At 35.5% G+C, this 15,757-nt stretch overlaps 1 protein-coding gene across 2 annotated transcripts; it reads right to left on the bottom strand.

The window, feature by feature from the left end:
• Positions 1-279: 279 nt before the first annotated feature.
• LOC129949424 (protein diaphanous) lies at positions 280-15,005 on the bottom strand. 2 transcript variants are annotated; one of them, XM_056060877.1, is made up of 3 exons: positions 14,640-15,005; positions 13,678-13,970; positions 280-3,833 (listed from the first exon to the last, which is right to left on the bottom strand). In XM_056060877.1, exons 2-3 carry the CDS (start codon positions 13,967-13,969, stop codon positions 871-873), a joined length of 3,255 nt encoding a protein of 1,084 aa, XP_055916852.1. In that variant the 5' UTR covers position 13,970; positions 14,640-15,005; the 3' UTR covers positions 280-870. The 2 variants fall into 2 exon arrangements, with proteins under 2 accessions (XP_055916852.1, XP_055916851.1); XM_056060876.1 differs by lacking the exon at positions 14,640-15,005 and adding an exon at positions 14,113-14,319.
• Between the last annotated feature and the right edge of the window lie 752 nt (positions 15,006-15,757).

Genomic DNA, 15,757 nt, shown 5'->3' with positions numbered 1-15,757 from the left:
GCACTTCACACTGTTGACTGCTCATTTGTCAAAATAGATGACATAATAGTAAAAGAAGAACAAAAATAGAAGAAACAGTAAAATTTTACCGTTAAAACTCATAAATTTAAAAATATAGCAGTGCGATGGTTTTTTTTTGTCGGTGGGTGTAAATGGCTGAATTTTTGTACTTTTACCATGCGATCGCTACGTAAATCGATTTAACATCTCTAAAACTCCAAATTCTTCTAAATTTCCTCCGATTACACAAGTCGGAAAGCTACCACAAAGAAAAAACAATTTTATTTAATGTTTTTACTTGGAATTTTATTCCTTTTTCTTAATTCAAACTTAAAAACAATATAAAAAAATATTTTATTTTGTTATTTTTTTTCTTCTTCTTCTTTTTCCTCTTTTTATATTTCGGTTTTGATTGATTTTCGTTTTGTTTTTTTTTTTGTTTGATCTTAAAAAGAAATTCGTATTTACACAAGAAATAATTATTGAGCTTATTGAACAAAATATTATTCAAAAAGTAAAAAAGAAAAACAAAAAAAAAATACGATAATAGCTGGTGCACATTCTTTCGTGTTCGATGGTGTACGTCCTCTCTATCGTCAAGGGCGGGATATGGAGCTGATATATAATTCAGGTTCGGTTTGCGTGAGTTTGGGAAATAAAAAATAAACTTGTAGGTGTACTATTTAAAAGAGTACACCTATCTTCGTTCAGACAGAACTTTTCTCTCCCCACTTTGTTGAATGTTGTTTTTTTTTTGTTATGATTTTCATAATTTGTATAAAAAATAGTATCATATTCTGTGAATATCAGATATATCATTATATATGTACATGTTTTTTGTTTCCTACATAATTTCATGTCTTAGTTTGTTTAGGCTGAACCAAGCAAAGCTTCATTGGATATCATTTCTCTGGCACTAAGAGCTCCTGGAACCATCCTCGTTCGTGATCGACTTCTACTTAGTTGAGCTCTTCGTTCGGCGCCCGCAGCAGGCCTTTGTCTTCTCTTTTGTCGCTGATCGCGATTACCAAATGCTGAGCCGGTCTGCAGAGCTTCCAATAGGCTGTCCATAACACCTTCTTGAGTTTGTGCAGCATCCATATCGACCAGAGCCAGCTTGCGTTGCTGTCTCTCGAGCAGATCCCGCTGTGCATTTTCCCGAGCTTCAGCCATGCGACGTTTTTTCTCCTCGTCCTCTCTAATTCGCACGTTATCTTGATGCGCTTGTATGAAGGCGTCCTTGAACGTCTTGATGTCACTGAAGAATTCTTCCATTGTGTATTTGTTGGGATCAAACGCATAATACTCGCCCAGTTCTTTGAATAGTTTCTCCATTTGAACTTGCATCTTGCCCAGAACATCCACTTGCTGCCGACAATCGCTGGCGAATTTGCCCATGACCTCTGCGAATTTATCATCATCGCATTGTGGAACTTTGTTATTGTTAAGGTCAGCTTCTAGATTCTTAACGGCAGCATTCATTTGTCGCATAGCTTTCTGAATATTGTCAAGATTTACCCTCGATGCCTTGTCAACATGCGACAGATCGTTGTAAAATGTCAGAGCGTCGGGGAACTTGGTCTCCACTATCGAAGCGAGGTAGTGCAATAGAGTCTGTTTGTTGTCCGCATCCTTGGTATTGGATAACTTCGTCAGATAGGAAAATTCAAAACCGAACGCTTGCTCGTTCTTTGTTCCAGAATTCATGTAATTACCCAGCAACAGGATAAGTTCGAGAATTTTCGCAAATTTCTTGCTCGTCCGCACCTCGTCACACGCCGCCGTTCCCGCGACAATGTCCGGCTTGATGTCCGATATCATGTCAGTGTAGGTAAGCTTGAAGTTCAAGCTGTGCAATCGGGGACCAAGGCGTTTCACCTCGCCAATTGTCGCAGCAAACTGTTCCACTCCCGATAAGGGTTCACCCTTGCCTTTGATTTCTTGCAATCGCTTCAGCTGCTCGGGCGGAGGCATATACTGAATCAGTTGCTGGAGAATATTCGATGACAAAATGTCTGTATCGCAACGCAGAAGACAGATTTTGATCTGCTCATAGGACAAGTGCTTCAAGGAACCGCCCAGAAGGATGGCAATATTCTGAGCAGCTTTGCCGTCTAAGACTTTCAGATCGATGTTCTTCTTGGTGAGCGTTGTCGGCTTGTCCACGGCATCCTTGTTGTCTTTCTTCACCGGCTTCGAGGAGAACTTCACTGAGAGTTCCGTGAGGAAATCATCCGAAGCTAACGTATCCTCTTGACATTTCACCCAGAAGGCTCTCTCGGACATTTTCTGTGGAACAATTGCCTTCCAATTGGCACGTTTCATTGGATTTTTGATCTCCCACTTCTTCTTGGGCTTCAAGCCAAATGGAAGTGCGTTTGAGGCTGCCATCATGAATGGTGGAGGCGGAGGACCTCGAGGACCACCCATCATGCCCGGCATTGGAGGTGGTGGCGGCCCACCCATTCCTGGCATCGGTGGAGGTGGTGGCGGTCTTGGTCCACCACCCATTCCAGGCATTGGAGGCGGCGGAGGTGGTGGCGGTCCTCCTCGTGCTGCGCCAGGCATAGGCGGCGGTGGCGGTGGACCCCCACCTGGCATAGGAGGCGGCATCGGTATGTTAACTTTTGGCAACTTGCCTGGCGAGGCCGCAACCACACCTGTAGCTTCCATAAGCTTAATCTTCTCCTCCAAATGCGCTGCTTTGGCCTCAGCCTCCTGCTTAGCGCTCTCAAGCTCCTCGATCTTCTTCTCATATTCCTCTGTTTGCTTTGTTTCCTTCGCTTTGGCCTTCTCCACAATATCGTCCAGTAGCAGCGAAGTGTCTATGTTGAAATTGCGATTGTCAAAGTTCGGATCACAATAGCCCTTGTGAAAGACGATCTGTGATGTGCACTCCTCGATGAGCTGATAGTAGGCAGGCCGGAAATAAAAATCATCCCGAATAAACAGCAAATGCTGCAGAATCGATAAAAAGTATTGCTCCGAGGATGTGTCTACCACCAGATTCTTAAGTACATCGAAACAGTCGTTCACGTCGTCCATATCAAAGCGTACATTGTCGAACCGCTGAATAAACTCCTCGAAGTCATCCTCACGGATCTCGTTGAAAATCTTGTAGTGCTTCTTCAAATCGTCGTTGTTGCTCGTATTGACGATTTCAGTGAATTCATTTAATTTGTCATAGAGTCCCATTCGCATGATCTCACATCGCAAATGAAGACGGAAGTTCATGTCGCTGGGTGTGTTGGTCAGAGTGTTAATGAATATCAAACTATGACATGCCAAATCACGCTTTGTATCGTTCTTCTCCTGAACAAACAACCCATCGACTATCGGTCGAAAGCGTTCACTGCTCTTGTATGTAGTCGAAGCGGCAGAGGTTATGGCACGTAGTACTTTTTCATAGCCATTTCGCTCGGAGACGAGACAAAAACTGGCTAAAAGTTTAATCGCTTCGCACATGGTATTCGGTTTGCGTGGATCTAGACTCTGGGCTAGAAGCAGAACAACCGTATGCTGTTCGGGTGTGAGGACAAGATTTAAGCCCCATGTGTTGTTCATGAACGCCTTCAGGCAGCGAATGCATTCAAATTCGATTCGATCGAAATTTCGTTCTTTTTTACAACGACGCAGAAGATTTACGATTTCATCAATGCCATTCTCACCGAATTCCTTGATCCAACTGATGGGATTACTTGTTAGAGCCACACGTAAACTCTCCACACACTGATAGATTTTGTGTTCGGCGTGTTCTCCATTTTGAAGATATTCAATGTAATCGTTGGGTTTTTCAAAACGCGAGTTGGAGCGATGTTCGAGTGAGTTTTTTCCTTAAAAAGAAAAAAGTTAAATTAATAAAAATAGAAAAATAGTTCAGTTTAGAAAAGTAAATTGATGATAAAGTTTGTCCATCGGTAGAAACAAAAGTAAATACAATTTTTAAGACTCTGGAACCTTATTCTATGTCTACACTACTCATTGTTTCTGTGTTGTCCAGTGTATTTTTTTTTTAAATTAATCCTCTCGTTCACGAAATTTTTTATTTTACTATCCGTCTAAACAACAACGGCTACTCAGATGTTTGATAGATTAGGTAGCGGCCCATTTGGAAAGAATGAAAGATGCCTTATTTATGAATGAATCTTAAAAAAATCGTTGGGTTAAGATGTCTATTGCTAAGTTTCTTCCAAAAACAAAACAATAGAACACATTAGGTACGTCGAAATTGAGAAATAAAGTGGCGGGATTTTAAAGTTTAAAGAAAAATTAATACAAAATAAAATTAATCATTTTAAGCTTTATTTATGAAAATAAAATAAATTGTCAGAGGAAGAATTGTTATAACGAGATGGTATGTAAATGTGAAAGTCATTCGTATTCGTATACAAACCAATTTGGAATAGCATTGACGTTGAACTTCACAAGTGGATTATCTAATTTTATAAACAACAAAATCGAAAACTTTATAAATAGCATCATTTTCTTTTGAAATGCATTGATATAAGTTTGCTGCTAGATAAAACATATATAAATGATATTTACTCGTACAAATTTGATGAGAGATGAAATATTGTTGTAAATGCAATTTAAGCTTAATTGGCACCTTTACGTTTGCCTTCAAAACTTGTGAACAATGCAAAATAAAATTGAATTTAAACTCAATGTAAACAAATTTTAAAAAAAACTTATCACTACGAAAGTTTCGGTCTTTTGCAGTGGTACAGCATTTTGAATTTGACCTGAAATTTCCAGTTCGTCTAACACATCAGCTAACTCTGTATGAAGTTCAAATATCGCCACCTAATTGTTGCAATTGTTAGGTTTTGCATGTTTTTAATTACCTTTGCAGTGACCATTTTGGTTATGGGAATAATTAAGTTTCAATGTTCCATCTGACCTACTAGTTTTAGAATTACCCAATTTGTGGTTATTTTGAGAAGTTACTGACCTAAGACATCATTGTATGGTTTGCAGCCAAAGGCACTAGGGACTGGAAACCAAAAGTTCAATCTTATTTATTAAATGTAGATCCTAGTAATGAATTAATAATTTCAAAATCTTAAGAAGGTCAACGCGTTCACTCTCTTACGTAAAAATGATGTCACAATCTATTCCAAGGGTGTCACGCCGTGTGATCGTCAACCAGTATTTTTTTTTTGGTTGATGAGTACAATGACGCTCGCCTTGACACACATTTTTGAGTCAAAGCGTTGACCCTATTTTGTGAACGTGTAATGTGTGAGTCAATGCCATTGGGACATGATGACTCGTTTTTGGGTTATGTCCTATTTCACACGAGACAGTTTTTTCCGTACGGACTTTGTTTTCACACATAACGTATTTCTCCTGTGAATCGTCTACGTTTAATAATATATAATATTAAAATTCTTTAGAACAAGTGACCACAAAAACGGACGGCAGACGAATAAAAATCGTTTTTTGTGAATGCGTTCGCGAAGTCACGTAAGCCACTGAAAGAAGGCAACGGCACGGTCGCCGTATATTTCAGTCTTTGAGACGGTTGTTTTAAATTACGGAAAAAAACCCGTCTCCGTCCAGTGTAAAAGCTTTAGTTAATTTATTTAGTTTACTATTAATGGCTTACGGATAAAAACCGTACGGATATTAACCTTACGAACCTGCATTCTATAAATAGTATAGTAGAAAATTCCCAAGTAAACGCATCGGCAATAGCCAAATGTTTGTATTTAAAAATTGGTACAACTAAAAGAAGATCTGTCAGAATAATAATTAAAAAAAAAACACATAAATAGAAGAAAGTTGTGTGAAAATCAAAAGTTAAAATTAACTTAGCAAAGAAAAACTAAGTTAAACTAATAAAATGGACAATTTTCAATTAGAAATAATAAGAAAACATCTGGAAATTGAGATTCTATAAAAAAAAAGTTCATTTAACAATTGCAGCTTTGACATAAAATAAAAACTTCAAGAAGGGGGTTTGTTCGTTGACTACTTCATTAAAGCTTCTTGCACATGAGCTACAAACTGGGAACTGTGGATTGTCGCATATTTTGAATTTTTTTTTCACATGAGCTTTATTTCTATTCGCAGAAAGCGACGAATTGTCAATTTATAATTACCCTTTCCAACAAACAAAACAAGAGTGGTTAATTGTGAGGTTAAGTTGAGCGCTAACAATTTATTCGTTGCTGTGTATTTGTTCACTCGTTGTTCGTTCTCATGTGCAAGGCCCTTAACATGTGGTGTTGAAGCGAGCTTGAAGCTCACCTCAATTCATTATGATGAAATGAGCTAAAGATAATGCATTATGGTCTGTTTATTTGCATGTTTTTGTAATAACAAATAACTAAAAAAAATGCACATGGAGTAGGTAGCATATTCTTAAATATATGATGCTGAAGTATTGAGTTCTTAATTGTTTAACACGAATCAAACTATCTCACTTGTAATTTATAAGAATCATCGAAACACTATTTGCATTTTAGAAAGTGCTGTTAAACTTAATCATTTTTAAATCTTCTTGTGTGGTTGAAACACCAAAAAGATTTATTCAATCTTAACTGAGATAAATCTTTGGTAGAAGCATACCAAAACTTAATTATCTTTTCTACTGTTTTATCTTGCAAAATAAGCCCAGTTAGTCCATTTTCATTAACAAAACTAAATATTATCAACAGTAACAGATTTATTTTTTTTCGCCAATAAAAAACACATGATTCCAAATGCACAACTACTCAACGAACACGGCCGTCGAGATACGAATGCAATTTCAATCGTACCAACATTTCAGAACGAAATCACATAAGATCCATTCGAGACTCGTATAAATGTCAAAAACCCATCAGTAGTAAAATTCTACTTAAACTTTTATCGTATTATAGTATATTGAGAGATTTTCCAACAAAACACGGGTATTGACACTGCAGAATTTAATAGCAAGTCAACGAATATGTTTAATGTATTTCTATAGCGATCACAGGCGTCAACGTATTTTGGAATAGCACCTAAGGGTTCTTAAGTAAGTAAGAACCTTCCAAAAAGTATCATGATACAAAATTTTATATTCGAGAAGAACTTTAGAACAGAAAGAAATTTAATAAAAATCAAATTTAAAGAAAAAGCTTAAATAACAAGACTTTGCAATCAAAGCGCCCGGATAAGAAAGACTTGTTTTTTTTTTTATAAACAAGCGCCCTCTGTACAGCCTTATAATTTTTTATACCTACATATGCTGAGAAATCCTTTTAAGAATTAGATATACAGTCAACCGGGACCTGATGGCATTCCACTAATTGTATTGAAAAATTGTGCTGTTGCTCTTTCAGGGCCATTAACTCTACTGTTCAATGTTTCTCTCGAAAAGGGCCTATTTCTTGACGATTAGAAAATTTCCTATATTATTCCTATCCATAAAATCTGGATCTAAACAGGATATTTCTAATTACCGTCCTATAAGTAAATTGTCTACGATTCCCAAAATTGTCGAGAAAATAGTTTATGAAAAACTAACCTTTATTCTTAAAGAAACGATTGCGCCATCTACGCATGGATTTATAACTGGAAAATCCACTACAGCAAACCTAGTTATTTTTTGTAACCAAATCACTAGAAATCGTGAAAATGGTTTTCAAACTGATGTAGTCTTTACGGACTTTTCAAAGGCATTCGATAGGGTCAACCATTTTATATTATTAAAAAAGATAAAATCTATCGGGTTTCATTCGAATAGATTAAAATGGTTTGCGTCCTATCTCATAGGTAGAACACAGTTTGTCCGCGTTAATGATTTATTTTCTGAAGTAATTCATGTAACCTCTGGTGTTCCTCAAGGAATTCACTTTGGACCCCCTCTATTCCTGATATTAATCAATGACATACCGGCGGTTATCAACAATTATCTCTGCCTAATGGTTGCGGATGATATCAAAATTTTCCGCTATATTAAATCGTTGGGCTATTGCCTGTTACTCCAAAGTGACCTTCAGCGCTTATCTGTATGGTGCACTGCTAACCAGCTTTTCTTAAATGTTTCTAAATGCCAATTTTTATCTTTCTCTCGTAGTCTTACTCCTGTTTGTTTAGATTATGAAATAAATAAAACACCATTTACTAAGCTTAGAGAAAAGAAAGACATAGGTGTAATATTTGATTACAAACTAAACTTCATTTCCCACATTGATTTTGTGGTTGCTAAAGTAAATATTATGCTAGTGTTTGTGGTTCGCAACTCAAAAGAGTTTAAAGATCCATTTACCCTTCGGTCATTATTTTATGCTTATGTGAGATCTTCCCTAGAATACTGCTCAGTTATTTGGAATCCTTTCTATAAAACTTACTGTTTAAGGATTGAAAGGATTCAGACAAAATTTTCGCGAATTGTAGTTCACCGACTAAATTGGAACATTGAAATGCCTCCTTTTGAAACCAGATGTAAACTGCTTGGTCTAACACCACTTGATATTCGCCGTCGGTATTTTTCAGTGGTCTTAATTGGTATTATTGCTTCTCATATAAACTGCCTTTTACTTTTGGCCTTAGTCGATGTATATGTGCCCGTATAGGCAAACGCGATCTTTGCACTCTATTTCATGAATCCTATCATAGAGTAAACTATGGTTTCAATGAGCCTCTAACTCTATGCATTAGAGAATCTAATATCATTTTTAATCGTGTTGACTTCTTTTCCTACCGAAGTAGAGAATCTTTTAAAAAATATTTATTGCTTATCTCCTACACTGGTGGTTCAAGTTTTAGCCTTACTTAATTAGATACATTTATTTATATTTCACTTCTTTATTACTAAAGTTAAAAACCTTGTTTCTGTAGTCTGTAAGAGTAGTAAGACTATAAAGATTATGAGTATTAACTTTTAATTTTTGAACCGATTGTAAATAGTTTATTGAGAATTAGTATTTTTGATTTGGTTTGACGTTTCAAATATTTTTTTTTTTAATTTTGTTGTGTCTGGAGTTAAAATTGTTTTGCGAAAATGTAAGTTTTTCTAATAAAAAAGGAGTCATTTATTAAAAAATATATTTTATTTAGGAACAGAATAGTAAGTAACTGAAAGCAATTGGAAAGAATAGTAGAGTTAATGGAGAAAAATCCTGAAGGGGCAAGGGGTATGTTGTCCAAAGTGGACCAAGCAAAAAAAGTGGGAAGCTATCGCAGTGGAGTTGAATAACTCGGGGCCTCCACAACGCGACTCAACCAAGTGGCAAAGAGTGAGATTAATTTGCTGAAGTACATTCAATTTGTTATTTTTTATTTCAATAGATATGGATTAATCAAAAAACACAAATTTAAAAATAAATTACAAAAAAATAAATTAGAAACAATTGCAACTCGCGGAGGACCTACAAACACAATCCGATTGACTGATTAGGAATAAGCAGTCAGTCGTCTAATGCATTTTAATGCCTGTGTCGATCACCCGGGTGTTGAATTTGGGTTGGAATTACCAAATTTGACTGATGAGGAAAGCCTGAAGTTTTGAATAAATCTGCAATGAAGTTTCATGTTCGTCCAAATCTATTGGGTTCGAAGAATCACGTAATGCTCTGCGTATTTTGAGTTGCTGATTTGCGTTAACTTCATCATAACTCCCTTCAAAAAACAATTCCGTCGAAGAGAATAAAAAAAACGTACCTTTTAAATTATTTTTCTAAATTAAAAAGTATTTGAGACGAATCAACCAAGAATTTGTGGTTGACATGAAAATTGATGTGTATCTATTTTTTTGATATCCATAATAAAAAAGTGTGTCGAAAAATCATTCACAATAATGATAAAATTCGCAGTTCATCAACAAAGTTGATAGTTGATAGCCATAATACTAGTGCATCAAAAATATTGTTATGTATCAAGTATCTAGCTGATAGTTGATAGCCATGATAGCCACAATAGGGCTATTGGTCTAAGTACTAAAATACTCTTCACTGGATCCTTCGAGCTGGATAGGAGAATTACAGGTCTTTTCTGCTATTCATCGGGGGGAATATTACTTAAATTTACACTAATTCTGCTATTCATTCAAAGTAAATCTGTGTATGTCGGTAACGTCGGTAATACTGCGAGGTATTATTCTATTCACGTTAATATTTGTTTTATAAATAAAAGAATATTAACTTTTTTATGGGAAGGAAGACACTTTTAAACATTTCTCCGAAGATCTCTGTTTGAGGATTCTCTTATTCCTCCAAAATTACACAAATTTGTCTGTTTAGGTGGATTGATTAAACTTAATTTTTGTATGAATCAAAACAATTTATCCAACATTCCCAAGATTTTTACACGAACAGCTGTTTATTTGAATGTCAAATTGGTTTGGGCTAATGTAGTTCAACCGATGGATAGCAGAATGCAAAGGCAGTGTGAAGGGGAATCGAATGGGTGAATCAAATATACGATCCACGTGAATAGCAGAAAAGGGCTATTAGATTCCTGGGTTTTTAGACTAGTGCTGTCTGTAAGTTCTGAAAGGTGTACAAGTAGTTATTCCTCGTCCATTCATGTACAAAACAAAACCTGCAAGATTAATTCTTTTCATGAAAAAGTGATTCCCAAAATAAGTCATTTGGATTCTCCATAAAAACAATTGCTCGCATACAGAAAAGGTTGAGTTTGTAGCGGTAATAAATTTATTTTATGTTATTATTGACCACAGACACATAAAATGCCTTAAGTACTTAATCAATACTTCAGAATCTATCTATATATTTATTTATTTATTCATGTAACTATCAGAGAATGAAATCATGACAACTTTTGAGCCACGACATATATGGATATAAAACAAGTGTGGAGGTGAGATCACGATGTGTTTTTTTCTTCTTTTGTACTCATTCGATTTCAAATGAAGTCATATCTCAAAACTTGTCGTTAATACCACAAAATCAGACATAAAATTAAGCTTTGATTATTAAAAGCATGATCAAACAAAGAATGTCGATGAAATTTTAAAATTTTCAAAAATTGGATGGATGATGAAAACTTTATGAATTCCATAAATATATCTTCATTGATGAAATATAGAAGGAATTACACCAGACTCCAGACCCGTGTACTGGGCACTGAGTTCCCATTGCAATTTTCAAATCAGAAAAAAAGCCCTAAAATTGATCATGCTTAGAAAAGTTTTAGTAAAGACTATTAAAAACGTTGCTTTAAAATTAGATCTTGTTGTATCTCTTGTCCCTCTTTAGAGCAACCAAAGTGTAGCTACAGCTATGGCCAAAATAATAAGAACAGTTACAACGTTTGAATAAAACAACAAAAAGTAAAGCTTTCATTTTAGAGAAGTAAACAACAACTGTTCTCTTTAGTTATATTTATTTTGTTATAATTAAAACAAAGAACAATGCGTTCAGTTGCAATTCATTTGTTCATTGTCTGTTCTGTCTGGCCAAAAAATAAGAACAATCAAGACAAAAATTTAAAAGTTTTGCAATTAAGACTTCACAGGAAAAAAATAGGTAAATAATAAAGTTCTATTATTTAATTTCTTATGACTAAAATAATTGTATTTTATTAAAGACCGTTATAGGAAAAAATAAGGATTGCTCGGAATCTTAGGGCCAAGCAATTTTGGTGTTGCGTGAGCAGGGTGAGTTAATTCGGAGTATTTCCAGAATACTCAAATGCTCCTCTACAATGGTTTTTCAAGCGTTAAAACCAAGAAAAACTTTTGAAACTAGAGGTCGCTCATCAAAATTGTCAGAAAAAGACGAAAAGGTCTTGGTGAGAAAAGCTAAGGAAAATCATTTTATGTCGTCACGTGACCTACCACATGAGAATGCTGTGGCAGTAAGTTCCAGCAGAATCCGGAGAGTTTTGCTTGAGGCAAAGTTACCAGCTCGATCACTAAGAAAGGTTCCTTTATTAAAACCAGGTCACATAGAGAAGCCCCTGGCTTTTGCCAAAATGTTTCACATGCCCTATGATGCATTGAAAGAGGTACAACAATGGCGAAATGTGTAGTGGAGTGACGAAATAAAAATCAACCTATTTGGAATGGATGAAAAACATTTTGTTCGTCGTCCAAAAGGTGAAGCGTACAATCCACGATACATCAAGCCGACTGTGAAACATGGAGGTGGAATTCTGATGATATGGGGTTGTTTTTCTTGGTGGGGAGTAGGTCCAGTATTCCTTATTAATGGAACAATGACCAAGGAAACTTATGTCGGTATTTTGAGAGACACAATTCTACCATGGGCAAAAGATAATATGCCCTTAAAGTGACGATTCCAACAGGATAACGACCCCAAGCACTCAGCACAAGTAACAAAAAGGTGGTTTGAAGAAAATGAAATTGATTTGAATCCCATTGAAAACTTGTGGAACTACCTCAAAATTGAAGTAAGCGAGCGGCATTCATCAAACAAATCGGATTTGTGGAAGTTTGTTCATGAAATTTGGTATTCAATCCCACCTGAAATATACCAACGATTGGTAGGCTCTATGAGTCATAGATGATTAGTAGAGCAGAAGATGGAACGACAAGCTGTACTGACTATAAAGCAACTATGAATTATCCAGAAAGATAAGAGAGCTAATGAAAACCATTGCTCCAGCCCAGAAAGTCTTCGAATTCTCGCCAACAGGACCAGCGAAGAATTGGAAGGCCGCTGATCAGGTGCCGCGCACAAGTGGAAAGTGGCTTCACCCAACTTGGATTACGAAACTGGAAACTTTAAGCTAGGGACCGAGCTAGACAGAGAACTTTGTTGGTTGAGGCCCTAGTTAACACAGGATTATAGCGCAGCCATCTTAAGTAAGTTCTCAAATATGGCTCTTGAGATGAATATCAATAGCGAATTGAACGTTGAACTTAAAGCGTACATTTTTGAACTCACTTATTTCACGAATCTTTTCTTAAAATTTAAGAGTTTAGAAGAGAATTTGTACCTTTTAACCTCTCTTAATATTATGACATTTTCGATTGGCCAAAAGTGCGCTTCGATAACGGGAACCTAAGACCATTGCAGTGATTCATTTATAAAATTTAAAGGAATTTATAAAAAAAAAGAACAGCGATCTTTTTTTCTGGTTCATTACGATATTTTTCCAGCTTACTCTGTGCTTAAAATTTTTTATCTTTTCTCTAGTTTAAAATATAAAGTTAAAACGCAATGTTCTAGATTACATTTTTGTGTTTCTATTTGTTAAACAAGAAATCTAAACCGCAATTATAACATTTCAAGTTATCATCATTCTCAAGATAAACAAAACAGAAATGAGAATTAAACAATGTGTAGTTTAAAACGTCTCAACTGATATATTATGAAAGTAAAAAGAAACATTAATCGCTTAATCGCTAACTCATTACATGTGCACCATAATTCGCATATGTATATCACCCAACATCTGGAAATGGATAAGAACTAAAATAAAAACCCCAAAATAAGCATCGATCGTGGGAGTGGAAGTAAATGTCACACTTTCCTCACAAAGTCTCTATAAATAAATTCCAAACACTTGTACGCAAAAATATTAAAATGCAACAGTAATAATAAACAAAATCAAGAGCCAAAAAAAAAAAAACAACATGATTGAGGAAAATAACATTGATATGTGTGATTCATAGCTTATTAGAGAATTTCAAAGACGACGAACGACGTGATTTTTTAATGAACACCTTATCATCAAAAAAATGTACAAACTCGATGAAATATATTATTATGAGCTCACCTTTTAAATGCATGAAAATCATTTTTCTCCGGTCAAGGATGGGCTTCGACAGTAGCGGTTCCCGCTTGTCCTTGGGTATGTTCATATCTTCGAGAATTTCCATGAACTTTGTTTCAACCTCAGACTCACTCATACTGCGAATCATCTTTTCCAGGTCCTGCAATTCGGGAGCATCGCCATCTGTGGAAGTTGGCCGTCCCGAAGGTGTGCTATAGCTGCTGCCCTTTGTCTTGGGTCGGCCGAACCAGCTCTCGAGCAGGCCGCCAGACTTATTCTTTTCGTGTTTGGACATTCTAAAATTAAAGTTTTTCATTATTTACACTTTCGATTAAGTCAACAAGGACAGGGAGAGGAGATTTTATTTATGATCTTTGCCAAATTAACAAAAAAAGGGAGTTCTTTAGATGGAAATGCAACACAGAGTAGATATAGTACACGTCGATGACGGACGCAGTGCACATGAGGGTGCATTGTAAGCACCCAAACTCCAGATGCTTTTAACTGGGACTAGTATACCACAATGATGAGGATGATGATGATGATGAGTATGGTGTGAACGGTGTGCTTTGCTGTGCGCATTGCTTGTTTGACTTGACATCAGGAACAACGCGCGGGATCGGATGAGGGAAACAGGAAGAAGCAGCAAGGGAAAGGAAATACAAAACGATGTAATGTGTAGAAAATGGGGAAACGGGTTTTTGTTTACATTTGTAAAACGCCCCACGCCCATTCTTTTCATTCTTTTGTACATCGAGCAATCAATTAGAACAAGTACTCCAAAGAAGATGTTTTCGTTCGAAAAAAGAAAAAAATATTACATCTCATCGAAAGATGATTCAATCGATTTTATTTTGTTTGTGGTCATTTTCTTTTTTAAGAATAATCACACCGAGTTTACTGAACATTGGATAAGACGTGTGTTGTGTATATACTTATAAATTATTAAACAAAAATATTATTACCTTGCCCCCGGTTTACGTCATGCGACGATTATAATACACAAGGTAAAACAATGCTCAACTCAACACTGACTGAACACTAAACGCTGCTATGAGAACGGCCGCGGCGCAGCAACTTTTATTCCAATTCCAATAGCAAACCACTTGTTGATAGTTGAATTGAGTTTTTGTTTTTATTCTTTTCAATTGGATGGATTTTCTATTGTATTTTTGATGCTTTTGAGATTGTTTAATTGTAGTTTTTAGTTTAACAATTGGTTATTTAATAGGACAAAATTGAAAAACTATCTGGCGTAAATTCTTTAAATCCGTTTTCGTTCGTAGACGTTTTTGCTAATTTTCTTTTTGTCTTTCGTTTTCGATTCTTCTGTCGACTGTCTGTCTGTTGCTGTGAATGGGACTTTTTTATGAATGTTTGACAAATGTCAGTGTCAAAAAATTAAAATTCCTTCATTCACAATGGGTATATGAAATTTTGGTTGGGTATTTTTATTTTCAGTCCACACGAGCCGATAATTTGAATGCAATGACAAACTTTTGCCTTTTGAAAATTGCACAAATAATTAAATACTTAAGGTGTTTCACTTGGTTATTCAAAACTTTGTAATTTTTTAAAAGAAATCAATAGATATTTTTGGTTATTTTTATTTTCAGTCCACATGAGCTGATAACTTTAATGCAATGACAAACTTTTGCTTTTTGTAAAATAGCACCAATAATAATTTCACTTGGATATTAAAAACTTAGTATTTTTTAAAAATAAATCAGAAAGTGTTCATTTCATATTTAAAATGAAGGAGGAAAAGGCAACTGCCACAACACCATATATTTTTTTAAATAATTTTCAATGTTAAATTCGCATTTGCTGCTGTATGTAATTTAAAACTTTACAAAATCCATTTTTTAAATCTTGAATAAATTGTGGAGCTTTGGTATAGACATTATATTTCAATTGGACCAAAAAAAAGTCTGAAGGCGTGAAATCACAAAATCTATGTGGCAAATTGTGATCAGGAAAATTTTCGAGCAAAATTGCAGTCTTTTCAAATGTCAAAAGATGAAAGTTACAAAAGTGGAAGCTGTCTTAATAGCGGGCTAAAGCTCTTTTTGAAAACCACTAT

Source organism: Eupeodes corollae, chromosome 3 (assembly GCF_945859685.1).
Source record: "Eupeodes corollae chromosome 3, idEupCoro1.1, whole genome shotgun sequence".
Lineage (NCBI taxonomy): Eukaryota > Metazoa > Arthropoda > Insecta > Diptera > Syrphidae > Eupeodes > Eupeodes corollae.
Note: the sequence above shows the minus strand (reverse complement) of the source record. Positions and strands in the feature narration are given on the sequence as shown.

Coding starts and splice junctions, on each gene's coding strand:
- LOC129949424 (XM_056060876.1), bottom strand. CDS start 14,138: ATGTGCACTGCGTCCGTCATCGACGT. Junction 13,971..14,112: donor ACTGCGTCCGTCATCGACGT/GTACTATATCTA, acceptor CTTTAATTTTAG/AATGTCCAAACACGAAAAGA. Junction 3,834..13,677: donor GATTTTCATGCATTTAAAAG/GTGAGCTCATAA, acceptor TTTCTTTTTAAG/GAAAAAACTCACTCGAACAT.